General features: G+C 49.5%; 2 protein-coding genes and 1 long non-coding RNA gene across 4 annotated transcripts; all 3 read right to left on the bottom strand.

Annotated features, from left to right (window-relative positions):
- Positions 1 to 222: 222 nt before the first annotated feature.
- On the bottom strand, positions 223 to 8,550 carry aqp10b (aquaporin 10b). Its single transcript, XM_015368732.2, has 6 exons — positions 8,213 to 8,550; positions 7,126 to 7,252; positions 5,780 to 5,917; positions 3,433 to 3,551; positions 2,439 to 2,656; positions 223 to 1,735 (listed from the first exon to the last, which is right to left on the bottom strand). The coding sequence occupies exons 1-6, from the start codon at positions 8,297 to 8,299 to the stop codon at positions 1,501 to 1,503; spliced, it is 924 nt and encodes a 307-aa protein (XP_015224218.2). The 5' UTR covers positions 8,300 to 8,550; the 3' UTR covers positions 223 to 1,500.
- A 1,852-nt stretch (positions 8,551 to 10,402) lies between these two features.
- On the bottom strand, positions 10,403 to 19,928 carry aqp10a (aquaporin 10a). 2 transcript variants are annotated; one of them, XM_069185121.1, is made up of 6 exons: positions 17,895 to 19,928; positions 15,623 to 15,749; positions 14,959 to 15,096; positions 14,706 to 14,824; positions 13,388 to 13,605; positions 10,403 to 12,059 (listed from the first exon to the last, which is right to left on the bottom strand). In XM_069185121.1, exons 1-6 carry the CDS (start codon positions 17,979 to 17,981, stop codon positions 11,843 to 11,845), a joined length of 906 nt encoding a protein of 301 aa, XP_069041222.1. In that variant the 5' UTR covers positions 17,982 to 19,928; the 3' UTR covers positions 10,403 to 11,842. The 2 variants fall into 2 exon arrangements, with proteins under 2 accessions (XP_069041222.1, XP_069041223.1); XM_069185122.1 differs by lacking the exon at positions 17,895 to 19,928 and adding an exon at positions 16,305 to 16,367.
- A 1,766-nt stretch (positions 19,929 to 21,694) lies between these two features.
- Positions 21,695 to 27,676, bottom strand: LOC138225349 (uncharacterized). Its single transcript, XR_011183858.1, has 3 exons — positions 27,036 to 27,676; positions 23,439 to 23,599; positions 21,695 to 22,465 (listed from the first exon to the last, which is right to left on the bottom strand). It is a non-coding gene; the product is annotated as an uncharacterized lncRNA (long non-coding RNA).
- Positions 27,677 to 27,885: the final 209 nt, after the last annotated feature.

The following is a 27,885-nucleotide window of genomic DNA, read 5'->3' as shown; positions in this document are numbered from 1 at the left end:
ATAATAATAATAAACTTTATTTTATATAGCGCCTTTATAGGTGTCTTTAAAGTACAGACCCATCTACAGATAGGGTTACAGGACTGGCTTTACAAAGTTGATGGGGGGGTGCCAATATGCATGACTTCAGTCTTGTCACAGTTAAGAAGAAGGAAATTTAGAGTCATCCAAGTTTTTATGTCAGAGATGCGATTAGATAGAACAGAGACAGCCACATCAGTGTCAGGTTTGGTATGGATGTACATTTGAGTATCATCAGCGTAGAAATGATAGCTGAGGCCATGTGATCTTAAAAGCTGACCAAGTGGAAACATGTAAAAGCTGAAGAGCAAGGGGCCCAGTATTGAGGTATATAACATATCTATTTATATTTGGATATCAGATTATTTGTTAATTAATGAGTTCCAGGATAAGGTCACGAGACGAAGGTATTCACCACATATCACGTGGAAATAGCTTTTTTATAAAACTCAGACGTCTAATAAAATACTGTAGAACAGTGTCTCAGACGTCTAATAAAATACTGTAGAACAGTGTGCACGCAGCATCTGCAGTTTTACCTGTGGCAGCGTAGTCAGATGCAGACAGCTAAAGCCATGAAAGACTGTTTATTAAATCAGCGCGCCCTTCTGTGACCGGCTGGCTGCTGATTGCTGTCCTCCATCCTCAGTCCAGTGTTGAAACGCATTTTCTACGCTGAGTCGGATACCGGGGGCTGTAAACCCCCCCCCCCAACCGGGTTTCCTTGGCGCGCTGGCGCCCTCTAGCGGCGAGCCTCGGTACGGCGGGTCCCCGCTCGCCGGAACACGGAGCGGACTCGGGCCCACCTCACCTCACCGCGCCTGCAGAGTCGAGTCGCGCAGGGCTGAGCCGGCGTGGGCCTGCGACACCACACGGCGCGGGGGTGTAACTAAAGAGGAGAATCACAGGCGGCAAGATGCAGGATTATTCAAAATGAACAAAAATAAAAAATAAAACGTCGCAGCCGCTGATGTGGCACTGATGTGCTCCATCTTCAGGCGATGTGAACAGAATCTGAAAGGCTGCGGCCTGCCTAGGCGCTGTGGGAGGTGCCAGATTACAGGACAAGTCGTGCCCCCCCCGTATCCCATGATGCACTAGGAAACCAGTGTCTCTGCGCGACTGGGCACAGCTGGGCTTCAGGAGGCGCCTGGGATTGGCCGACCTGCTCCTCTGTTCAGACTCCGACCCTACGCAGTTTTAGATCCGCGCTGGTGGATACACGGCTCCACTGATCTCGGGATCTGGGGATCTCGGGCAGGAATCGCAGTCGATATCAGAGCCATGGGAGAGCAAGAGTACCGCCAAGGCAGGGACACCTCCTGATGGCTCAAGAGGAAGAGGAGGGGTCCTGCGCTGCTGTTGGCCGTCTGGCCCGGGTCAGAGGCGGTGCGCCCTGCTGATGAATAGAGCTCTTCCCTGTGGCAGGTGTTTCCCGTTGGGCCCCTGCTTGCAGCCCCGCTGATCCCCCAGGGGAGCTCAGAGGCGGTGGGTGACGCAGGCCTCGCCCTCTTCCTGCCTCTCGTCCCCCTTCTCGCCCGTCTGCCCCAGCTCTGCCTCCTCCGGGGGAGGGGCCTGCCCGCTGGCGGTGTCGCCCGAGCCGAGCCCCGGCCCGGGATGGTGGAGCTCGATGAGCAGCTGGTACAGTGCCGTGCCTGTCAGCGCGCCCACCAGGGGGCCCAGCAGAGGCACCCACCACCAGCCTCCCCCAGCCCTGCGGGAGAGGAGGAGGGAAAGAGGGGGGTAAATTAAAACACAAGAGGGTAAAAACAGGCCTGTTTTTTTCTGTGCTTTTTACCCTGATCTCACTGGGCTTTCCTGCACTGTACTGTGCTTTCACTCTGATCTCACTGGGCTTGACTGCGCTGTACTGTGCTTTTACCCTGATCTCATGGGCTTTACTGCACTGTACTGTGCTTTTACCCTGATCTCACTGGGCTTTACTGCACTGTACTGTGCTTTCACTCTGATCTTACTGGGCTTGACTGCACTGTACTGTGCTTTTACCCTGATCTCACTGGGCTGTACTGCACTGTACTGTGTTTTTACCCTGATCTTACTGGGCTTTACTGCACTGTACTGTTTTTCCATGCTGGTGAACTGCAATAATAGTTTCTAAGGGGCACACAAAAGGAAGACAGTGACAAGTGTGCACAGTGAAACTGTTTTGGAGTGGGGGAAACCCCTTTCAGGAAATCGTGCTTAAGACGTTTGGCTAAGACTGGTTAAGACTTTTTATTTGATAATTAAATCAGGTTTTAAAGCTATTAGAAATGTTGCTGCCATTATTTAGAAAATATTGCGAGCAGAAATGCAGGTGAGCAGATCCACAATGAGGGGCAAAGATTTGGGGTTCCCTCAGGGCAGACTCTGGGCTCCCCCAGTCCCTTTCCTCAGAGCCATGACGGCAGACTCACGTGAAGACTTCGCTCCCCCAGCCAGCAATGTAGGTGAAAAGTCGGGGCCCCAGGTCACGGGCGGGGTTCAGGGGGTACCCACAATTACTCCCAAAGGAGATGCCGATCGCCAGAACTACCAATCCCACCAACACCGGCTCCAGACCCGGGGGGGCTGGGCTGTTATTGACATCACCCAGAGCCAGAACACACAGCAACAGCATCCCAGTGCCTATGACCTGAGAGAGAGAGGGGTTAATACAGACACACTGACTGGACACTCCAGTACATTAACACTGCACTGAGAGAGAGGGGTTCATACAGACACACTGACTGGACACTCCAGTACATTAACACTGCACTGAGAGAGAGGGGTTCATACAGACACACTGACTGACTGGACACTCCAGTACATGAACACTGCACTGAGAGAGAGGGGTTAATACAGACACACTGACTGGACACTCCAGTACATTAACACTGCACTGAGAGAGAGGGGTTCATACAGACACACTGACTGACTGGACACTCCAGTACATTAACACTGCACTGAGAGAGAGGGGTTCATACAGACACAATGACTGGAAACACCAGTACATGAACACTGCACTGAGAGAGAGGGGTTCATACAGACACACTGACTGACTGGACACTCCAGTACATTAACACTGCACTGAGAGAGAGGGGTTCATACAGACACAATGACTGACTGGACACTCCAGAGAGAGAGGTAGATAGGTCCCTTTTCAGGCCATAAAGGCCCATGGGGGGGAAGGGGGGCAGGGGCCCATCACTTGCCCATCCGACACTGGAGGTGATGTGGTCAGCATCAAGCTCCGGCCGGCCTGTTACCAGGATTAACCCCTGGTACTCACTCGGAAAGCAGGCTGAGTGGACTTGGGAGCCGTCTGGAAGGAATCGGAGCAAGCTCTATCGCCTGCCCCTACCTGGGATTGAACCCGGGACCCTCCGGTCAGGAGCTAGACGACCTTGCCGAGGGGTGTGGGGGTATTACCTGGTCCACAAACCCGTTCCAGAGGGTGAGGTAGGACGAGGGGTAGGTGGCGAAAATGCCAGCAGTGGCGTTTGGGCCAGTCGCTGTGAGATTCCCTCCGCAGTACTCCATGATGGCCTCTAGAGGGAGCATAGAGACAGCTGGGCTTCAGCCACATCTTTCTGCTACAGAGCCCTGCCTCACTAAACTGAGGACTGTAAGAGTGTGGCAACACCATGCACAGCACAGGACAGACATCAGCACATCCGGATTTTAAATCCTGCCAGACATCCGAGTCAGCCTGAACCGTATTCTCCTGCAGATCAGTAGCACCTTTTGGCTATTGATCAATCAGGTGGGAGATTCGTTCAATGAGAAGGATTAGAAGGATTTGTAGTATGCAGACAGTGTTCGGGGCACTTTCAGGATAAAACAGAACGAGCCAGATAGAGAATCGAAAAACAATCTAAATGACAACTGAACAGCAATTAAATGAAGAGAGAAAAAAACACACATTTAATTTGGCAAAACACAAATGAAAAGCCGGCGTAGACAGACAAATGTTTAGTCTGGATTTAAAGCCTGTAAACCAGCTGACTACTCTCCTACCAGCAGGGAGGGAGTTCCAGAGCAGCTGGAAGACACTGGGACCTGTGAGACGGGTTCTGCTCGAAGCCCAGCTCCGTGCATAGGGAACAGGGAGAGATGATAAGAATTTGGTGCCCAGGGCTTTAAAAGTTTAAATAATAATAATAAGAAGAAACTTTATTTTATGTAGCGCCTTTAAAAGTAACATCTCAGAGCTGTTGGCAGGAGAAGAAAGGAAAAAGTTAACAGGGAGAAGGGAGAAGAACTGGCACAATCAAAATCAAGCTTTTGGAATGCAGAAGAAGAGGAGAGAGAGAACCGACTGAGTAAAAGCCCTTCTGAAGAAGAAGGAGCTTTGAGTCTGGGTCTTAGGGCACTGGGAGGAGGGGACTCCACAGCCCTGAACAGAATGCGCTGGGTGGTGGAGAGTGTCAGGATGGGGCCATGTGACCACAGAGCCACGGACACTAGCAGCTGAGCTGTGGGCCATCTGAAGTGTGTTTAAGGAGCGGGGTAGCGGCATCACTGTAAGGACAGCGCAGTAATCCGAAGGCTTGAATCGGGGTGTCTGCAGTAGAGTAACGAAGGAAAGACCGAACGCAGGCAATATTTCTGAGATGAATGCAGGCTTGACAGATGGCTTTCCTTTGTGCATCAAAACACAGCTCAGCAGGGCGGAGTCTGAGGCGACAGGCTCCAGGTTGTTCCAGGCTCCAGGAAAGGAAAGCTGTGAGGTAAATTTGAGCTCAAGCAGGCCTAAATTTTACTCACACCGCTTGACAGAATCCAGGCGCCGCATGGGGGGGTCGGACGAGACCGAGAGACAAAACTGAACGTCACTGCACCGAAATGAAAGCCTATCCCCTTTCTGCCAACATGGCCCCCTCATGGGAGCAAACACATGGGAAAAAACAGGCCGTAGATTTGGACACCTGAAGAGAGGGGGGTAGTTCTGGATCTAAAACTATTAACGGCAGCACATGGTTTGACAAAATACACTCAAGTCTATTTCAGAGCTGCTCCAGTCCCATACTCATGACAATCCAGCACCACTGTCAGGTCTACCAGGGCCAAAGGAGAACTAGAGTCAGATCTGAGTCTCACAGAAGGTCTTTTAGAACCGAGACCAAGGCCGTCTGTGTGCTGTGGGCTGGCGGAGGGCCAGAGTGAAGCTGCTCAGAGAGACCATTTGAGGGCAATTGAGATTATGCGTCAAGGGAGCGAGATCGCTAGTTACCATGTATTCAGCTGAGTCAAATGCTGCTTTTAGAGTTTAAGATTTGAAATTAGCTTATAAATCAGACTCTCTGGGGCTCGGGTCGGGCTTTGTGTAAAAAAAACGGGACGAGGTTCTTCAACAGGTGGAGCGCTGACAACATGGGGTTTTCCCCACCACAGCACTCAAGTCAAGGTAATTCTCCAAAATAAGGTCATGAATAGGAAGTTTATCTGCAAGGGATCAAACATTTTAAAGCGATTTTGGTTCCTTGAGGATTGAAAGATATTTATATTCCTGTTCTTTAAGTGCTCTGTAAATAATTTAATTACCTGCTTAACCGATCGCAAATAAATTCTGTTTTGGGACCAGGAGTGGAATCCCCACCTCTAATTAAATTCAGTCCAATTCAACTGAACCCTAAATGTTCTGAGACCAGATGTGAAGAATGTGTCAAACTCAATCTTTCTTTCTTGTCCTCGTCTTCATACTAATCTTTCCTACACTCGACTCAGTGTTGTACAGGAATGCAATGCAAGGCCTTTTTTGTCCCTCCGTGCTCACCGTAGTAGACCACATAGATGGTTGCCGCGGCGAGGAAGGCCCCCGTCACCTGGGAGAGGATGTACAGTGGAAGGCGTCTCCACTGGTGCCTGCCCAGAACACAAAGACTCAGGGACACCGCAGGATTCAGATGGGCTCCTGGGGAAGCACAGAACAAACACAGCAGCACTCAAGCACTAATACTTTTCTTAAATCATTTATATAGACCACTCAGGGGTCTAATTTACCCCTGCGCTCACACTCAGAAATTTCTGTATCTGTCATCATGGGGACATCTAATTGAGTCGCAGTTCATTTTTAATTGCTGTTCCCAAAATCAGTCAACTGAAACTCCACACCTGGGGTGAGCAAATTCAAACCCACAGTTCTGTCACTTGTAGCTTCAATAGCAGATGCCATCTGAGTTACAAAAAAACGTCAATTCCATTGTGGGTACGTGTCTTTCTATCAGGAGTTGCTGTGTCTGTGGGGTTGTTTTCTTAGATTCTGTCCCAGTGTAATACCCTCTCAACCAACCTGACACTCTCTCGCACACACAGGCGAGCGTGCCCTACCTGACACTCTCACACACACACAGGGGAGCGTGCACAGAGCTGTGCCCTACCTGACACTCTCACACACACACAGGGGAGCGTGCACAGAGCTGTGCCCTACCTGACACTCTCACACACACACAGGGGAGCGTGCACAGAGCTGTTCCCTACCTGACACTCTCTCACACACACAGGCGAGCGTGCACAGAGCTGTGCCCTACCTGACACTCTCTCACACACACAGGTAAGCGTGCACAGAGCTGTGCCCTACCTGACACTCTCTCTCACACGCACACACAGGTAAGTGTGCACAGAGCTGTGCCCTACCTGACACTCTCTCACACACACAGGCGAGCGTGCACAGAGCTGTGCCCTACCTGACACTCTCTCACACACACAGGTAAGCGTGCACAGAGCTGTGCCCTACCTGACACTCTCTCTCACACGCACACACAGGTAAGTGTGCACAGAGCTGTGCCCTACCTGACACTCTCTCACACACACAGGCGAGCGTGCACAGAGCTGTGCCCTACCTGACACTCTCTCACACACACAGGGGAGCGTGCACAGAGCTGTGCCCTACCTGACACTCTCACGCACACACAGGCTAGCGTGCACAGAGCTGTGCCCTACCTGACACTCACACACACACACACACACACACACACACACACACACACACACACACACACACACACACACAGGCGAGCGTGCACAGAGCTGTGCCCTACCTGACACTCACTCTCACACACACACACACACACACACACACACACACACACACAGGTGAGCGTGCACAAAGCTGTGCCCTACCTGACACTCCTCCAGAGACGTGTACAGCAAAGGTGACACCGAGGGCAAAAGCCAGGTTGATGGACAGGAAATCACCCTTTTTCTCACCACTCGTCGTCACCTGGGCGACTGCACCGCAGCCAAACATCTGGAATCAGAGCACAGACTAAACACCTGGGCTCAAAGCACAGCTGGAATCAGAGCACGGCAAAGCAGCTGGAACCAGAACACAGCCGAATAGGTGGAACCAGAGCCCAGACATTCAGCTCTCATACACACACAATTGTTTCCTATTTTAGACATACAACGGTAAATTTTGTGATTAGATTAAGATATTGCACACAGAAAATACAGAGACAAACGGCAGTTATGCAAATGGAAAAAGTCCCCCCTCCCCCCTGGACAGACCGAGAAAGCAATTTGCAATCAGTGGTGAAATCACAGCAATTCTCTTTCAGTGTCAACGCTCTGTTCCAGTAACGTGCGCTAGGAGTCTAGCCCAGTCCTGAGCCACCTCGTATTGGTTAAGTACATTAACTACTCAGTGTCTTGCTCATGCACAGCTGGACTGGGGGACGTACCTCTTCAGGATCAGCACTTTGTCCTTGACTTTTAACTCGAATTTTAACTCTAAGGTTCCTAGGAGACAGAGTCTGAAAAAAGAAGGCGCTATATCTTGGGAACAGAAGCAGCTCATTTGCTACTTTCCAAGACACAAACCAGCACAGATTGAGCTCTACCGAAAGACACAAACAGGTTTGTTTCTCCCATGCTTGAGATCAAGATGCTCCTCCAGAAAAAGGCGCTATATTTTAGGTGCAAGCCAATCACGAGCGGAGCTGTGTCGAGTGCATTGGGGGCTCATTGCTTGTCAGTTTCACAGAGCTGCTGCTTTGCCTGCTAGTTGCTGTGGCCAAAGTCCGTGCTTTCCCTCTGCAGGGAGGAGGAGGGGGGGGGAGAGAGGAAGAATATTCCCGCGCTCAGCTGACATCTCGGGAGAATCGGAGCAATCTCACACGACCTGAACCCACACGGAGGGACAGAATTGACCTGATCGCACACGGAGGGACAGGCGGACAGGCGGACAGGCGGACAGAGACACACTCACCATCATGACGTAGGTCCCCAGCAGCTCGGCCAGGCACTGCCGGAGCAGCTGGTTCTGTACCTGGAACAGTCTCTGTACCTTCTCCATGTCCCCCTGGAGCCCCGGACACCCAGCAGAACAGCAGCTCGGCGCTCCGGAGTATTTATGGACTGCTGGGGGTGTGTGAGGCAGGTTTCTGTGTGTAAGTGTGTGTGTGGGAGGTTTCCATGTGTAAGTGTGTGTGGGAGGTTTCTATGTGTAATTGTGTGAGCAGTGAGTGTGTGTAAGTGTGTGCGAGAGAGATTGTGTGTGTGTGTGAGCGAGTGTGTATAAGTGTGTGTGAGGGAGTTTTGTGTGTGTGTGTGAGCGAGTGTGTGATAGTGTGTGTGAGCGAGTGTGTATAAGTGTGTGTGAGGGAGTTTTGTGTGTGTGTGAGCGAGTGTGTGATAGTGTGTGTGAGCGAGTGTGTATAAGTGTGTGAGCAGTGAATGTGTGTAAGTGTGTGCGAGAGAGATTGTGCGTGTGTGTGAGCGAGTGTGTATAAGTGTGTGTGAGCGAGTGTGTGATAGTGTGTCAAGACGGGGAGAGAGTGATAAGAGCCAGTCTTTACACCCTAAACACCAACAGCTCTGCTCCTCAGTGGTGCCACGCTGGCGTGAGAAGCAGAGCCCAGGGTGCCCCTCGGCACAGCTCTCCAGCGGGCTGCTCAGAGTCAGACGTGTTTCACACCCCCGCAGACGGGCCACAGGCGCCGCAGCACTGACCAGGAGTTCAGCTGTTGCTCCACGCTGCCCCCTCCTCCTCGAAGACACAAACGCACACGCACTGAGAACTGACCCCTGTATTGCTTCAAACCCGTTCCTGGTGAACAGTCCGGTGCTGCTGCTGCCAACCCAACAACCCAACGTCTGGCTCCGAGTGCCAGTGACAGAGGGGGCTTCTGGGGCAGCCTCCCTAGCTCACACGTAGAAACTCAACGTCATGGCTGGGTGCAGACCTTCACATCAGGAATCCAACAGACACACAGGGCAAGGTAAAGTCCTGGGAATCGTCGCAGATTTCCTGGGACAGCTGCCTCAAAAACAGACCCATCCCGGGAGCAACCAGACAGGTGGCAGCCCTGGCACCACCCTTCTGCTGTGAGCCCAGAGTGTCCACCAGAGTGTCTGAAAGTGAGAGATACTGTGGACACTGCTGCAGTTCCATCCACCCACTTCCTGTCCAGGGCCACAGGGGAGCCAGGGTCTATCCCAGCAAGCAACAGGCACCAGGCAGGCTACACCCTGGATGGGACCCCAGTCCACTGCAGGACAGACACACACTCACACCAGGGCCAGTCTTCCCAGAAGCCAGGTAACCCACCAGCCTGTCTCTGGACCGTAGGAGGCAACTGAAGCACCTGGAGGAAACCCACACAGAACCAGGAAGAACATGCAAACTCCACACAGACAGCACCCCAGGTCTGGAATGGAACCCAGAATCCCCAGCTGTAGGCCACTAACCACTGCGCCTCCCCTGTGTTATTTCCATTAACCATCAACGCAGCGTTACTCATTAACAGCGTAAACACACCAGTTGTAAAAATCAAAGTCTCAGCAATAAATTATTGTAACGGAGGGAGACGGTGGAGAGACCGGCTGGTTACACAACACCGAGCAGAAAGAGGAGCAAGCCCAAACACCGGTGTTGCGTAAGGATGAAGCCGCCGCTGGACCACGATCACACAGCTGGGCAAGCTGCCATTTGTGGTTTTATTTTTTCATTTAACAAGAACAACAAATACTAAAATATGATTTTGTTATATTTATTATATAATAATAATAATATTTAGTATATAACAAGAACACAGCTGAGGCCTGCGAGAGAAGTAGCCAGAAAATGACTGGATGTGTCAAACAATCAGGGATGTGAACAAATCCCAGTCTTTTCCAAAACAATCAGGACAGGGAGCCCAGATCCTATGGAATTCCTGTCCCATAGAAACAGATCCTCTCCATTGAGGAGATCCTCTCATTGAGTCAGCTCTCGGCACAGGGGACAGCGACAGATTCCTACCCTCCAGATCACCAGTGCTTCCTTTCTTAGTCCGAGAGCTGCTTCTGATTTGAACAAAGAGCGTCAGTGTCAGAATCTGGGGGTATTCTAATCCCGAGCACTGCCGAGCACCTCTGCGATATCTCTGCCCTACTTCTCTATAACCTGGGACTGGGACACAGCTGGAAGAGCTGTGTGGGTGAGACACCGAAGGACATATCCTGTTCACTTTCGTTTTGGAGTACTGCAGTCGAAGTCTTGGCTTGTGCTGTATGAACCGACGCATAACATTAATGGAGCACCAGTAAATATTGCACCAACCGTCTTCCCAAACCCCATTAGAAATTCCAATATCAAGTTCCTTACAAGAAGGAAACAAAGTGGCTTATTAAATGCCTCAAGTTCAGAGGATGCAACACAAGATCATGGAACAGATCAGACCTGCAGAGATTTCTACACTGATGTACAGTTTGCTTAACAAAGGGTCGGAGCTGTAGAAAAACAAAAAACAATGTGTGATTGTCTTTTAACTGGTTAAATTATGTCAATGGTTTGCCTGTATACAATTCTGTGTCTTTAAGCTTCTACTGTGAAAACACGTCCCGGAGGAGAAAAGACAAACTGGGGCATAAACTGAGGATTGAGGTAATGTGTACACGTTTTTAATCTGGTTTGATATTCTCAAGGTGTTTTCCTCAAAATAACATTTTGGCGCCCGCCATTTTATTCGGGGATTCGCTTAAAGATAAATTCGGTGATTCCCAAAAAAAATAAGCAGAGCAGGAGGAAAGTGTTTAGTGTTTAACCCAAATGGCAGCCCCCACTGGAGCCCAGCAGCTGTGAGCCTGGCCAGCACCTGGAGGGGAGACTCCTGGGAAAGCTGAGGCTGCTGCTGGAAGAGGTGTGAGTGGGACCAGTAGGGGGCGCTCACCCTGTGGTCTGTGTGGGTCCCAATGTCCTCTTTGGCTGCTGTCACATCATCCAGGTGGGGCTACACAGTGGTGGCGGGAGAGGGGATCCCCATTACCTGTGAGCACTGTTAGTGGAGTGTCCAGAAAGACTGCTATTACTCTTAATTATTATTATTAACCTCACAGGAATATTTTTTTAGCTAGGCTCGGTTAATTCTTAACTCTTGCATTTGCACACTACTATTATTATGAATATTACGAAACACAGGAAGACCCGAAGCTCCTGCATTCCTCGGTTTTTCTTTTGCAGTTTTTGCAGGTTTTTTGTTTTTCAACGTGGGGCTGTGCAGCTGCTCAGGAGAAAGCCATAAAGATATAATATCAGGAAGCCCAAACAGCCTCTCTTGCTGTTCCAGGACTGTGAGCAGAGATCCGCTTTGATAAGAGACCCCTTGTTTGGAGCCTGAGGCTGACCTTCGCTCTCACACGGTCCTTAAGTACTAATTAAATCGCCTGGTTCTCCAGTAAACAGGAACAGCAAAGTAATCGAGAGTTCGTTTAGCCAGTCACAGCTGATTTACTTTCTAAGATAAGGTAAATGCAAATTCCCCTCCTTCCGTGGGGGGGGGCCCTCCTGCCCCTGTCCCTCCTGCCCCTCCTGCCCCTCCTGCCCCTGTCCCTCTCCTCCAGCTCGTCGCTCCCGCTGTCAGGGGTCCCAGCTGGGCATGGCGATGCTCTCGGAGTCGCTGTGCGGGGCTGGGGCTGAGGGGGCCTGGATCTTGGTTCTGGAGGCGGCGTCTGGGCTCGGGCCCCCCTGCGGGTCGGGAAGGTGCCACTGGATGAAGGTGACGTACAGGCAGCTGCCCAGGACCGAGCCCAGCATCGGGGCGACCACAGGTACCCACCACCAGTGTCGGTACGCCCTGCAGAGAGAGGAGAGAGACACTGGGACACACATACACACAAACACAATGTCAACTGGCATGCTACAGAGCCCTAAACAGCAAAAAGAAACAGACCCTGACGAAGTACAGGCTCAGTGACCACAGCCCGGCCATAGAAACTGGGCGACACAGGCAGACCTGGCTGCCCAGAGAGGACAGGCTGTGCTCCCACTGTCAGCGGGGAGAAACAGAGACAGAGGTGCACTTCCTACTGCACTGTGACAGATACTCTGGGATTAGAGAAACATTCTTCCCGAAATTCAGAAATCTAGTCCCAGAATTCCAACACCTGCCAGAATCACATGTCCCAATCCTACTGGGAGAGGGAGGAGGGAACTCGGCTGAACTGGCAGCCCAGTATGTGATCTCCTGTCCCAGCCTGAGGAACAGACAGTGAGCCTGTCTCTCAATAATAATAATACAGTGTGTGATCTCCTGTCCCAGCCTGAGGAACAGACAGTGAGCCTGTCTCTCAATAATAATAATACAGTGTGTGATCTCCTGTCCCAGCCTGAGGAACAGACAGTGAGCCTGTCTCTCAATAATAATAATACAGTGTGTGATCTCCTGTCCCAGCCTGAGGAACAGACAGTGAGCCTATCTCTCAATAATAATAATACAGTGTGTGATCTCCTGTCCCAGCCTGAGGAACAGACAGTGAGCCTGTCTCTCAATAATAATAAAACAGTGTGTGATCTCCTGTCCCAGCCTGAGGAATAGTGAGCCTGTCTCTCAATAATAATAATACAGTGTGTGATCTCCTGTCAGAGCCTGAGGAACAGTGAGCCTGTCCCTATGTAATGTTTTATGTTTTATTTGTTATATTTGAAAATGTAAACAATAATATGGGAGAGATGGGGGCAGGTAGAGGCCAGAGAGGCAGGGAGAGGGAAAATGACTAGGAATCAGACAGAGGAGGGCACAGTGATGGGTAGAGACAAGAAGAGGGAGCAGAGAGGGTGAAGGAGTCAGAGGCTGCGAGAGAGAGAAACACGGGGAGAGTTTGAGTTTCGGACGCTGGGAGAGACACTGAGCTACCCCTGTCTCTTTCCCCAGTCTCTATCCCCGGTCTCTATCCCCGGTCTCTATCCCCGGTCTCTATCCCCTGTCTCTATCCCCTGTCTCTATCCCCGGTCTCTATCCCCGGTCTCTATCCCCGGTCTCTATCCCCGGTCTCTATCCCCTGTCTCTATCCCCTGTCTCTATCCCCGGTCTCTATCCCCGGTCTCTATCCCCTGTCTCTATCCCCTGTCTCTATCCCCAGTCTCCCCTCTGTCCCGCCTGCGGGTGCGCGCGTATTCACTCACGTGAACACCTCGGTCCCCCAGCCCGCGGTCAGCGTGAACAGCCGCGGCCCGAGGTCGCGGGCCGGGTTGATGGCGGCCCCGCAGTTGGAGCTCATCGCCATGGAGATCCCCAGGACGACCAGGCCAACCAATGGCGGCACCAGGCCCTTGGGGGCGGGGCTGTTGAGCCTGTCGTCCAAGGGCAGGATGCACAGCAACAGCGTCGCCGTGCCAACCACCTAGTGAGGGCCATGGAGGAGAGAGGAAGGAACAGGAAGCTTAATCACTGACTTGGCAATAAGTCTCAAGGTCAGCATGTCCCAGAATCAGAAGCATGTCCCAGAGTCATTGTTTGGTTTAGCTGGATTGTGCCTTTGGTCTTTCTGCAATATTTCCGGTACTCCCAGAGTAGTTTGATCACTAACCTCATGACATTCTGACACCCATGTAAAACGCAACATTTCACAAAGTGTTTCAGGAGCAGGGTTCGATTGTCCCTTAAAGGTAATGACACACTTCCTTTGCAAAGAAGAACAGAAAAAAACTCCCTGCCTGCTCTCTGGAACTTAATGTCCAAACTTAACTCTTGGACTTAATGTTGAGGCTTCAGGGCTGTAATTTAAGACCACTGCAAACACCTCCCACACGAACACTACTCTTATATTAAACTGCATCATAATTATAGCCCATGTTTAACCCAGTCACAGCTCAGTATTAGTGAGTGAGCATGTTGTGTAGCTGCAATCACAGAGTGTGTGCATGTTGTGTATCTGGGTTCATAGTGTGTGTGTGTAGTGTAGCTGGGGACAGTGTATGTGTGCAGTGTATCTGGGGTCAGTGTGTGTGAGTGTGTGTTGTGTAGCTGGGGACAGTGTGCACGTATTGTGGTTTTGTGCAGCTGGGGTCAGTGGGTGCATGTTGTGTTGTTGTGTAACTGGGGCAGTGTGTGTTGTGTAGCTGGGGGCAGTGTGTGTATGGTTGTGTAGCTGGGGTCAGTGTGTCTGTGTGTTGTGTAGCTGGGATCAGTTTGTGCATGTTGTGTAGGTGGGATCAGTGTGTGTGTTGTGTAACTGGGGACAGTGCGTAAGGTTGTGTAGCTGGGGTCAGTGTGTGTGCATGTTGTACAGCTGGGATCAGTGTGTGTGTCGTGTAGCTGTGGTCAGTGTGTATAAGGTTGTGTAGCTGAGGTCAGTGTGTGTGTCTTGTGTAGCTGTAGTCAGTGCATAAGGTTGTGTACCTGGGGGTCAGTGTGCTTGTGTTGTGTAGCTGTGGCCAGTGTGTGTAAGGTTGTGTAGCTGGGGTCAATGTGTGTTGTGTAGCTGGGGTCAGGCCGGCGCACCTGGTCGAAGAAGCCGCTCTCCAGCGACAGGTACTCGGAAGGGTAGGTGGCGAAGATGGAGGCGGTCTCCGTCGGTCCCGTCACAGTGAGGTTCCCCTGCCCGAACTCCAGGATCGCGTCTGGGGGGTGGGAGCCAGGAAACGGGATCAGTGCGAAATAAAGCCTATTTTCCACCAGAGGCTCCACCGCAGTGCCGGGATCGGTCACAGGAAAACCGGAAGCTTCCTTCCCGAGGAGCCCGGGGATACTGTACCGTAATACTGCAGGAAGACCACCGCCGACGCCACGTAGGCCCCCAGGATCTGGGAGAAGGAGTAGAAGGGCAGCCGGCGCCACTGGAGCCGCCCCAGCAGACAGAAGCTGAAGGAGACGGCGGGATTGAGGTGCGCTCCTGCGGAGGGAGACAGGGAGAGCGTGGGCGGGAGAACGAGGAAGAGGAGGATAGCGGGGAGACGGGAGGGCGGGAGAATGAGGAAGAGGAGGAGAGTGGGGAGACAGGAGGGCGGGAGAACGAGGAAGAGGAGGAGGGCGGGAGAACGAGGAAGTTAAGCAGAGTGGGGAGACAGGAAGGAGGGAGAACCAGGAAGAGGAGGAGAATGGGGAGATCCCAGCTGCCCAATTCACTGCTGCAGGGGGAGGAGAGAAGCATAGGGTTGTCACTCTTCAGTGGCCCCTCTCCTGCCCACACCGGGACGGTGTTGAGTTTGGAAGTAATGGTTACGACAGCGCCAGACAGGAGAGCTCACTGCCGATTGGAGGAGCGGCACGTCTGGCGATGATGTCACAGCGAGGTCACCGCAATCCCACAGGCTCCTGGGAAGTGCGGTTTCACCCAGGGCCGGGGGCAGAGCCCTGGTAGGCTGGTCCCGCCCCCCCGAGGGGACTGGGGGAGGTCAGCACACGTCGGGGTGCGTTACCGGAGACGCCCCCACACAGGTACATGGCAGCCATGACGCCCACAGCGAAGGACATGTTGGTGGACAGGAACTGTCCCTTCGTCTCCCGGCTGGTCCTGACCTGCGCTGCCCCCGCACAGCCAAGCAACTGGGAGAGAGGAGAGATGAGACAGGCAGGGGAGACAGGAGGGAGAGAATGGAAAGACAGACAGGGGAGATGGGAGGAGAAACGGACAGGAGAGAGAGAAAGGAGAAACAGGGGAGACAGGAGGGAGAGAGAGAGGAGAGACAGACAGGGGAGACAGGAGGGAGAAAGGAGAAACAGGGGAGACAGGAGGGAGAGAGGTCACAGTTCAGGCTGTGCAGACTTGCCCACAAACTGTGAGCAACAGACCCAGACTCTCCAGGAGCCCCTGTCCTCTGTGGTGCGGACTGCAGAGGGGCTAGCGTGTCTTATATACAGAACCTCTATTTATCCAAGTCTGTAGAAAAATGAAGTATACACATACTTGTTAAATGTGTTCGGCATCATTCATGGAGTACAAGCAGGGAGAGTCACACTTAAGTGACTTTGCAGGCTAAGTACGAAATTGCCCACATTAAAGTCATTTTGGATGATTGGGCACAGTTTGCAAACAGCATACAGATGAAGGAAGCTCCGTGAAGTTGCCACCCTACAAACAGCACAACCGATGAAACCCACCTCATTCGTTAGTGCTGCGTTTGTGCTGCTTTCGTTCGCGAGATATAGCGCCGTCTTTAACGGCTGATCACGTGACCACGCACGGCGAGTTTGACCTCCAGTGACCCCGTCTGTGGAGTTCAAGCGCTCTGTTACTGGAGCGAGAATTACAGATCTGCAATACTTTCCAGTATTTCCACGGTCTGCATGTGGGAGACGGTGGAGCTCCCAATTCTGCCTTGCAGTTGAGTGATGAACTACCTGGGTCACCTTAGTGCACAGGGCCCCTTTCAAAAAAAAAGCACATTTACGACTTTTTCTTTTCGCATAAGAAATATATAAAAACAATGGTCTTGTGATCCAGGAAGTTGCTAGTCCTAACTTTTTTAAATACGTGGCTCGAAAGATGGGTTGAATCTTTAAACGGGCCTTGATTTGCATATTAGTTTAAAAAGGACACAATGAGAAATCGATTACTTCTTCAGATTTTTTTAAAAGAACACAACTACGAAGTATTAAGACGAGCTAGTTAAAGCCTCTTTGTAAGAAGATACAATAGTGTGCTCATGTCCGCTTTTTAGGGCTACACCTGCAACTCTTCTGAATAGGGTGTGATATTGGTGACGTATTTCATTTTCCTGTTCACAGAAACGCGCAGAAGATACTGATATTAAATGCAAAATCCACCGCCGCCCCCCACCCGGGCACAGAGCAACACCACTGCAGTATTGGTATCCTCACACCAGTAACAGAGCGCTTGGTCACGTCATCACCCGAGAAAGAAGGTGCTATATCTCGGGAGAAAAAGCAGCACAAACGCTACTTTCAAAAGGCACAAACCAGCACAAACGAGGTGGGTTTCATCGTTTGTGCTATTTGTAAGGGGGCAACTTCACAGAGCTGATAGAGCTGAGGAAACTTTGACAACTTCATCATCATCAGAACTGTAGAGTCACTGTACAGACACTCAGTCCAGCTCCTCTGTATCTTCACACTAACACTCCTTCATCATCATCAGAGCTGGAGAGTCACTGTACAGACACTCAGTCCAGCTCCTCTGTATCTTCACACTAACACTCCTTCATCATCATCAGAGCTGTAGAGTCACTGTACAGACACTCAGTCCAGCTCCTCTGTATTTTCACATGAACACTCCTCCATTATCAGTTGAGTAAAGTCCTTTAATAAAAGACTTGTTCAACAGAAAGCACTATGAGTCAGTCCTTGTGTCAGTCGACCATGTTGCCTCGGTATTCTGACAGTCCCTTATCGCGGTTTTTAGAATGATTCAGGCTCCCCTCGCAGTGATATCCTGAGCTTCACTAGCAAACCTCGCACTGTTACAGAGCGATTTTCATACCTTCAGCCTAAAGAGTTGTAGATGTTTTTGAAATGCATTTAGATACAGACACAGTCGCTATTAAACATATTTGTTCCGATTTCGTGTGCTCTGCTTCAACACAGTTTGGGAATTTGTTTTAGACTGGACTGCATTCGGAGACTGAGGAATGACAAGTCCGAGTCTGCCGGTTCGAACGCGGTTCGGGAAAACCGTGCCGTCGGACCGCCCGACCCCCCGCGCTCGGCTATTCCCATGGGATTAATACTCACGAGGAGAACAAAAGTTCCCAGGAACTCGCCCAGGCACTCCCGGGCCAGCTGGTTCCGAATCGCCAGCACGCGCTTCACCTTCTCCATGGCGTCCGTCCGCGCGCGGCTGAGCTCAGCCGAGTGACCCTCACGTGTCCGTCTGCTTATCAGCCCCAGCTCGTGCCGTGATCTCAGACTTTCACCCCCCTGAGCGCCAGCTGCTAATAACAACACCGGCAAACGAGCTGCCTCGCCGTTTCCCAGGCTCGTTCACGGAGGGGATTTATTTGAACGTGACCGATCGACAAGACAGCCGCCCCAGCTGACAGAAGCGATTAGCGGGCACATTCCGGGCCTGAATCAAGCTTACCCTTCATCTCCATCACAGCACTCCATCGTCATCATCAGAGCTGGAGAGTCACTGTAGAGACACTCAGTCCAGCTCCTCTGTATCTTCACATGAACACTCCTTCATCATCATCAGAGCTGGAGAGTCACTGTACAGACACTCAGTCCAGCTCCTCTGTATCTTCACATGAACACTCCTTCATCATCATCAGAGCTGGAGAGTCACTGTACAGACACTCAGTCCAGCTCCTCTGTATCTTCACATGGACACTCCTTCATCATCATCAGAGCTGGAGAGTCACTGTACAGACACTCAGTCCAGCTCCTCTGTATCTTCACATTCACACTCCTTCATCATCATCAGAGCTGTAGAGTCACTGTACAGACACTCAGTCCAGCTCCTCTGTATCTTCACATGGACACTCCTTCATCATCATCAGAGCTGTAGAGTCACTGTACAGACACTCAGTCCAGCTCCTCTGTATCTTCACATGGACACTCCTTCATCATCATCAGAGCTAGAGAGTAACTGCACAGACACTCAGTCCAGCTCCTCTGTATCTTCACACTAACACTCCTTCATCATCATCAGAGCTGGAGAGTCACTGTACAGACACTCAGTCCAGCTCCTCTGTATCTTCACATGAACACTCCTTCATCATCATCAGAGCTGTAGAGTCACTGTACAGACACTCAGTCCAGCTCCTCTTTATCTTCACATGGACACTCCTTCATCATCATCAGAGCTAGAGAGTAACTGCACAGACACTCAGTCCAGCTCCTCTGTATCTTCACACTAACACTCCTTCATCATCATCAGAGCTGGAGAGTAACTGTACAGACACTCAGTCCAGCTCCTCTGTATCTTCACACTAACACTCCTTCATCATCATCAGAGCTGGAGAGTCACTGTACAGACACAGTCCAGCTCCTCTGTATCTTCACACGAACACTCCTTCATCATCATCAGAGCTGTAGAGTAACTGTACAGACACTCAGTCCAGCTCCTCTGTATCTTCACATGAACACTCCATCATCATCATCATCAGAGCTGGAGAGTAACTGCACAGACACTCAGTCCAGCTCCTCTGTATCTTCACACTAACACTCCTTCATCATCATCAGAGCTGGAGAGTAACTGTAGAGACACTCAGTCCAGCTCCTCTGTATCTTCACACTAACACTCCTTCATCATCATCAGAGCTGGAGAGTAACTGTACAGACACTCAGTCCAGCTCCTCTGTATCTTCACACTAACACTCCTTCATCATCATCAGAGCTGGAGAGTCACTGTACAGACACAGTCCAGCTCCTCTGTATCTTCACACGAACACTCCTTCATCATCATCAGAGCTGTAGAGTAACTGTACAGACACTCAGTCCAGCTCCTCTGTATCTTCACATGAACACTCCATCATCATCATCATCAGAGCTGGAGAGTAACTGCACAGACACTCAGTCCAGCTCCTCTGTATCTTCACACTAACACTCCTTCATCATCATCAGAGCTGGAGAGTAACTGTAGAGACACTCAGTCCAGCTCCTCTGTATCTTCACATGAACACTCCTTCATCATCATCAGAGCTGGAGAGTCACTGTACAGACACTCAGTCCAGCTCCTCTGTATCTTCACACTAACACTCCTTCATCATCATCAGAGCTGGAGAGTCACTGTACAGACACTCAGTCCAGCTCCTCTCTATCTTCACATTAACACTCCTTCATTATCAGTTGAGTAAAGTCCTTTTAATAAAACACTTTATTTTTTCAAAAGAACGAATTCTTGTGCTAAAGGTCAGTATGTCAGTTGAGCTTGTTGCCGCAGTATTTTGACAGTCCCTTATCGCGTTTTTTTAGAACGACTGAGTGTCTTTCTCCCACCTCTAACTGTGATGGCCTGAACTTCACTGATAAAATTACCCTGCCTGCTCCAGCAGGCTCGCAGAAGGATCCCATACTGTTACAGAGCGATTTACACACCTTCAGGCTGAACAGTGGTATCTGAATGTTATTTTTAAAAACATATACAAGCACAGTAATTATTTAAAATATTTTTTTTTCATATTTCACTTGCTCTCCTTTTGCAAATTCAAGTTCATCACTGGCAAATCAAAGGCAATCTGACAGTCACAAGTTACAACATCTCCGACGATGTTATCCACTAATTAGCGACAGTAATTGCCTGCTGTGCTCTCATCCCAGAAAGTGGCAGTTAATGCTCTAGTGAATGTTTATTCGAGACCCACTTTGGTGAGAAGGGTTAACAGGAGTTCGGTCCACAGAGCAACAGAAACAAGTGCTGGTGAAATTCTCCCTCAAGCCCAGGGATCCAGTGATGTACCCCAGCCCCACTGTGCCCAGGGTAATGCAGGAAAAGAAAGGAGAACAGATGTTCTGTCTGTACAAGAAACGTGTTTTAACAATGCTGCCTGCCACATCAGGAAACCTGCAGTTCTGCTGTGCAGCCTGTGTGTGGAAGAGCCACTCAGTGTACTTCATCACAGTGAACCTCACCTCTCTGGCTGGGAACAAGGGAGACTGAGAGCAGACCTGGTTCAAATGTTCAACATCCTCCAAAGCCACTGACAGCTCACCAACTGGATTCTTCAAGACCGAAACTAATGGGAAGTGTGTTCGAGGCTTAACACCAGAGTGCACTTCTTCACACAATGAGTAAAGTGTGTGTGTGGGGGGAGGGAGGGGGGGGGGGTCTTTTGAATATTGTCTTTCTGGGATGGGCAGCAATTGTATTATCCAAAGGTGCTCCTTGATAACTTGATATCACCTACAACAACAGTAGAAACCAGGATGAATCAGATTGTTAGCCAAATGGTGTCTGAAAGGCAGGTATTGTGGTCTCGCTATTTGAGAAAGATAAAGCTTTGACGATGGAAATACAGCCCCCACACCAGCTTCTTGCAACGCTGAGCTCATCACGATCGGGGACACGCCCACACCCAGCTACATGTCCATCATGCATGAGACGCCCACAATAAGTGAAATAAATGGAAGATACCTGTGTCCCTTTATACCCAGAAGAGCAGAAGATACGCCAGCGAAGGACAGCAACAGGCTGTACCACTCACAAGGGAAGGTAAGATGACCGCTTGGTCACTGGTCATACTGAGCAAATTATTTATGGTAATTAGAATTAACGATCTGCACAATGGGGGCTCCCCAATGCTGCATTTCTTCCACTTAACTGTTTCATTGAACTCTTATATGATACAGTAACTCTGTAAATGAGTTATTTGTAATTGTTTTCAATTCTTGCAGTCTCAGGAATAAAATTGCAGGGATCATCCCAAGGTTTAAGAAGGATGGGAGAGGTCTAAAATGTCGCATTTGGCAAAAAGTATTTGTTTAAATAAATATCTGAGCTCCTGAGTACAGAGTACAAAATATACCAATCATAATACTGTATATTGCAGCAACTTTTTTTGATTATACCACCTTGCAAACTGAACTCCACTTTAATTTAACTTTATTAGAGTTACTCTTTTCCTCTAGATTTGCACCTGAAAACTTTCCAAATGAATCCCAGAAAATCTGAAAGAGCAAATTCCACGGTTGGGAACCTGTTAAACCCTCAAGTGCAAAATCAAATGCAGAAAACCAGGGTTAGAGAAGCCCAGCCAGTGTCTTTGGTTCTGTACCGGTCACTCTGATACTGATGACCCTGTGAGGACTGTCCGGCAGGCGGTGCTGGTCAGTCTGACACTGATGACCCCGTGAGGACGGTCCGGTAGGCGGTGCCGGTCACTCTGACTCTGGAGACCCTGTGAGGACGGTCCGGTAGGCGGTGCCGGTCACTCTGACTCTGGAGACCCTGTGAGGACGGTCCAGTAGGCGGTGCCGGTCACTCTGACTCTGGAGACCCTGTGAGGACGGTCCGGTAGGCGGTGCCGGTCACTCTGACTCTGGAGACCCTGTGAGGACGGTCCAGTAGGCGGTGCCGGTCAGTCTGACACTGATGACCCCGTGAGGATGGTCCGGTAGGCGGTGCCGGTCACTCTGACTCTGGAGACCCCGTGAGGACGGTCCGGTAGACGGTGCCGGTCACTCTGACTCTGGAGACCCTGTGAGGACGGTCCGGTAGGCGGTGCCGGTCAGTCTGACTCTGGAGACCCTGCTTGACGGGAGCCTCACCTCTGTTTCAGATTCGAACCTTCGCTCTCCAGACTGCGGAAATCTCAGCACAGGAAGGACCAGGAGATGGGCTCTTGCTGTTTCCCTCCGCTGGCCTGGGTGAGTAAAAATCCATGTTTCAGTGAGAGTGCGACATTTTATCTGTTTATCTATCAGTGAGAGTGCGACATTTTATGCGTTCAGCTCCCTGTACCAAACACTGAAACCTAAAACTGAAAACCTGAGAAGGGTTTTCTCGCTTTCCTTTACAAATTTACAAACTACAATTACATTTTCACCAGCCTGCCCAATTTGATCTTCAATGTGCGGAGGAACAATCTGGATCAGGTAAGGAGCAGAATGGGACCAGGGTTCTCTAGGTACTGGTGAACAGTAGGCTGAGCACAGCCAAGGGTGGATTAGTCAGCCAGGGCTCTGTCAGCTCACAGTGACAGAGTAGAGTGCCCCCATTGCAGACTCCCGGGCACTTCCTGGCACACGGCACTGTCGGTAAGGGACATTCCTCTCCTCCTGTCGGCACTGGCTGAGTCCGTGTGTTAAATGACGAGGGGTCACAAGAAGGAGTCTGCCTGCACTTGCATATCCTTCCTTGTATGCACTCAGGATCAAAAGCAGGGGATCCGGGTCCTGGTGACCCCCACACCTGCTGAGGTTTGTTCTAGCTGAGCCCTCAGTTACACAGTCAGTCCCGTCATTGACTTAACAGGACTAAGATCAGTGTGAGTTGTGTGTCCCCAGCTCTTACACGTGTTGTAGCTTGAACCGTTTGTGGCTTGTAAGTGAAATAAAGCCTCAAACTTGTGATTAGAAGCAGAATGCAAGTATTCCAACAGAGCAACTTCACAGATCAAGTAAGGCTTCAGTTTTCTAATGAAAGTGTGGAGGAATGAAACCCAGCAGGTGAGAGGGTCACCAACACCAGGACTGGGAGCCATTACTCCAAAGCAACTGTTGTTTCTGATCTTAAAAACAAATCCGCCTACACCCCTTAAAAGCGCACAGTCCCTTCCGACTCACATAATCACCCTCGGTCTGAAGGCAATTCAAGCTGCGTCCCCGCCATCTCACCTAGCTGTTTCTCCATTCTCTCTCCTTCCCCCAGCTTGCCATCCTCTCCATAGCGCTGGCAGGACTGCAGCCAGCTGCCACCATGGCCAGGGAAGATCTGCACGACAGCGACTCCATCTTTGACCACGAAACTCCATCCAGAGGCGTTTCTAAGATGGAAGCTATTGACACAGGTCAGTCAGTAGGACTAATGCTAGTTTTCTGCAGGTGCTTAGACCTGTCTTCTGAAAAATGTAAAAGGTTCTCAAGAGCATCAGAAAGCTCGTAAACCACCGCAGCCATTCTGCCCATCCCTCCCATTTGGATGTTAGTAGATGATTGATCCAAGCATCTCATATGCCTCAACAGCATGGCTGGGTAGCTTGTTCCACACTCCTACCACACTTAGTGTAAAGAAGTGCCTCCTGCTCTCACTTTTAAATGCACTTCCATGTTGTTTCCAGTTGCATCTTGTTCCATTGTTCATTCTAACAAAATCCACTGTTCATTTTGTCAGTGGCCTTTGAGGATTTTGCATACCCAAATCAGGCTCCCTGGTGGTCTTCTTAATATATACTTCACAGATATTTCCCTTTGTAATGTACAATAGATTCTGTTGTTAATAAAGTATTTCCTGCAGAAATGTTTGAACAACCAAGTGAAGTACCAATCAAAAATAATTTATTTTTTAAATGAAACAAATGTTGTCCCTCCAAAACAAGAACACACATTGTTTGTGGTAATTACTTCCTCACAGGCACCCTGGGGCTAAGTGAGATTTCAGATGCAGGGATCTTGGAGACACCTGGAAGAGTGCCCACTAAACGAATGCCCAATAAAAACAGATCTTCCAAGAAGCCGGGCCAAGAAAACAGTCAGGCTACAGCCAGTGCCAGTTCCAACTCATACCTAGATGAGATACGGGAAGATGCCAAGAAGAAGATGACAGACATTATGGATGATTTTGACAAAATGGAAATTGATTTTCAATCAGGTGAACATAAGCAGGGGGAACATGTCATTAACAAAGGGATCATCAAATTCTTTAGGAATATAAATGAAGAACACCCAGGCTGTTATGATAAAGACGAACTGGTAACTCTTGATGAGGAAATTGACCAAATGAAAGTCAAAGCAGAGGATAAAGAACACCAGTACACAAACGCCAATTCTGTTATTTTCGGAAGATATTTGAAAGCGTTAAAAGATTATACTACCACTCCTCCACGTAAACAAGACATTCGTAGAATAGCGCACCTCATGTGCACTCATGAGATCTATGTAGATAATGAGGCCAAGAAAGACTGGGTAAAAGGACAGGGCAAAGAAATAAAGGAAAAAAACAACAAAATCATAAAAGCCAAAGATAAGGTGGAGAAAATGCTGGAACATCTTCCTGATTGCTTTCCTGTAATGTTTGTACAGGATGAAAAAAAATATTTACCATTAAAGCATCCTTCTCCTTGCCAACGTGGAAAGGTGGAACAGACCAAGGTTTGATCAGGGTTCAAACTGCAGGTTTAGATGACCTCACAAACACATCTTTGACAAAGCATTTTGGCCTTTACTTAAATTGCTTTGGCCTCCTCACACCATGTTGATGCATTTGAAGTGGGATACTTGTAATTGTGGGATATCTGCAATTAAGAATAAATGAAACCAATGCCTGTTTGACCCAGATAAGACCAGGACCGTCTGTGTGTTGTCTCTCATTTCTCATGGTCTTGTATTTGCTCAGTGGGACACTGCACTCTGTGTCATGTCTCTAACTTCTTGCAATGTAACCACACGACTAATAAAGATTCACAGTAAGGACCTCACTTGGGATCAGAAATGTCACAAATGACAGCAGGTTGTTCGGCCTGTCCAGCTTGTTTTGAACTTTGACATGAAATGAACTAATCCCCGGATTGATACTCTTGGGCTGGGAGCAGCTCGTGTCCCGATCTTGCTCCAGGTAACCAGCACATTCACATGGGCTTTCACCCTATTTCTGACCCCATGTGAACTCACTCTGACGCATCTCCCAGAGGCCACTAATTTATCAATCAGGCAGACCCTCCCCAACTCAATCAGGCAATTGAGCAGAATATTTAAGGCTGTTTTCCCCGCTTATTCAGTGCTCCGACACTGAGCTAAGCACTCAGTGCTAACCTTTGCTGTACTGAAATGCACACCTGATAATTGTATTGTTTTCCCCCTTCAATCATGAGCAAGGAATTCAAAGGGATCTTTCTGCAATGTCTCCTCCAAAGCTAAGACTTCCCATTCTTCTCCGCAGCTATGCCAGACAGTGTCTTTCTACAGGAAGCCCTTGCATCATCTCAGACAGCCATATCTAAGCCAGCCTCTCTGCTGCATTGAGGCAGCCTTTCTTCCTGCTACACTTCCAATCAGCCTGCATTATTACTTCATCTCTCATTAAGCCTCACTCCCATCGAGCCTTCCCAAAGATTCCCAAGGCTCCTCTGTGAACCTGTGCTTGGAGCTTGGCTTCTCATTCGCCACAGCCCCGAAACACCAGGGACCGCAGCATAACAAAGATCTCATCCAGATGTTTCTTGAAAATAAACAGGGTATTGGCATCAATAACATCGCTGGTCAGCTTCTCCCTATAGTGTGTGAATTCAGGGGCAGTGTGAGAGGAGATGGACAGAAGTGTCTCTAGCAGTGTCTCCAGTCCAGTCAGGGGTGTGTCAGTGTGTGAATTCAGGGGCAGTGTGAGAGGAGAGGGACAGCAGTGTCTCCAGTCCAGACAGGTGTGTGTCAGTGTGTGAATTCAGGGGCAGTGTGAGAGGAGAGGGACAGCTGTGTCCCCAGTCCAGACAGGTGTGTTGGTGAATTTCTGTTCCTCTTGACTTGACTCAGAGCTTACCATTTCTCACAGGAACTTCTGCTGTCTAACAAAACCAAATTCCTGAAACCCCAGGAAGGCTTAATCTGGAGATAAAATTACAATGTGGGTGGGAGATACTGACACATGGTTTCCCTGTCTTAGCAGTGGTTGAAGTCAACATCTCACTGTCTGAAGAAAAGTCACCATCCTAGAGGTGCTCCAAGTTTGTGGTAAAATCTGCTGAAGAGGGAGGGAGGTCATCATCCTCAACAGCTAACTGCAAAGCCTCAGACTCAATACACATCTGCACTACACACTTTTGGCATGGTCTACCATGTTTTTGTTCTCACTACTACATATTTATTTTCCCACAACATATTTATGGTTCCTTTTGGTATTATGTATTATGGTTGTAATGTACTGTTCTGTTGACAGCTGCAGTGCAAATAAGAATTCCATTGTATACCGACATATGACAATAAACTCCTCTACTACTAATATCACAGGCACTGGAACATGCAGGTAAGTCACAGGGGTGAATAGGGGCTCATTAGTGGGAGAGACAAGAACTCATTGACCCAGACATCTGTGTCTAAAGAGATTTACTTTCAAAATTCACAGCCAGTGAAAGACAGGTTCAGAGGAGTCAGGAAACAAGAACACAAATCTTTCAGAAGTACTCTCGACAGAACAAGAAATCGGTGGCAATGTTAAACAGGAAGAATTTTGAATGAGTTAAGATTAGCCACTGGAAGATCTTTTATGATGTGACAGTTTTGTACCTGCAGAGTTCCTTTGGCAGGGACATGCAGATCTGCCTCCCCGACTCATGAGCTAGACGTGAATGAGGTTCCTGAAGAAGACCTGCACTCGAGTCCCACCGAGCTGAGAGGAACGTCTGGAGACGAAGTCAGGACAGCCCCAAAGACGAATACGACCACACCTGCTTCATACCACATCCCACAGCACCTTCACCTTCCCTCCAGTCCTCCTCATCTTCATCGCAGGAACTTAATGACGGGTGAAGGAGGTTCCTCTGGCAACCCCAGGACCCAGGGATGATGACCTTGGTGTCCTCCTCTTGAACCTGTGCAGCTAGTTCCCCCTCCCTCTTCCAGATGTTCACAGTGCAGCCTGGTCCTGTGCTCACTGAGGTCCTCCATCCAGGCCGTGTTATGTCTTTCTTGACAACTTAAATAACGGCGTCCCAAACATTAAAAAGACCTTAGTCGGAAGGATACAAGATTATATACACATAGGACAAATTATATTTTATATTATATATAAACAGATTTGTATTATATAGACAAATCTATGAATTGGCTTCATTACTCTCCTCCCCACTGAGAGCTGGTGTGTGGGGAGTGTTCTGGCGCACTATGGCTGCTGTCGCATCATCCAGGTGGGGCTGCACACTGGTGGTGATGGAGGGGATCCCCATTACCTGTAAAGGACTTTGAGTGGAGTGTCCAGAAAAGCACTATATAAGTGTAAGGAATTATTATTATAATTATTATAGGAACAAAATGGCAAGCAATAATAAGATCCTTCATCAATAATAGTTCCTTGCACTTTATTTAGCACTTTTCTGGACACTCCACTCACAACGCTGTACAGGTAATGGGGTCCCCT

This window comes from Lepisosteus oculatus, chromosome 27, assembly GCF_040954835.1.
Source record: "Lepisosteus oculatus isolate fLepOcu1 chromosome 27, fLepOcu1.hap2, whole genome shotgun sequence".
NCBI classification, from domain to species: Eukaryota; Metazoa; Chordata; class Actinopteri; order Semionotiformes; family Lepisosteidae; genus Lepisosteus; species Lepisosteus oculatus.
This window is presented reverse-complemented; position numbering and strand designations above follow the sequence as displayed.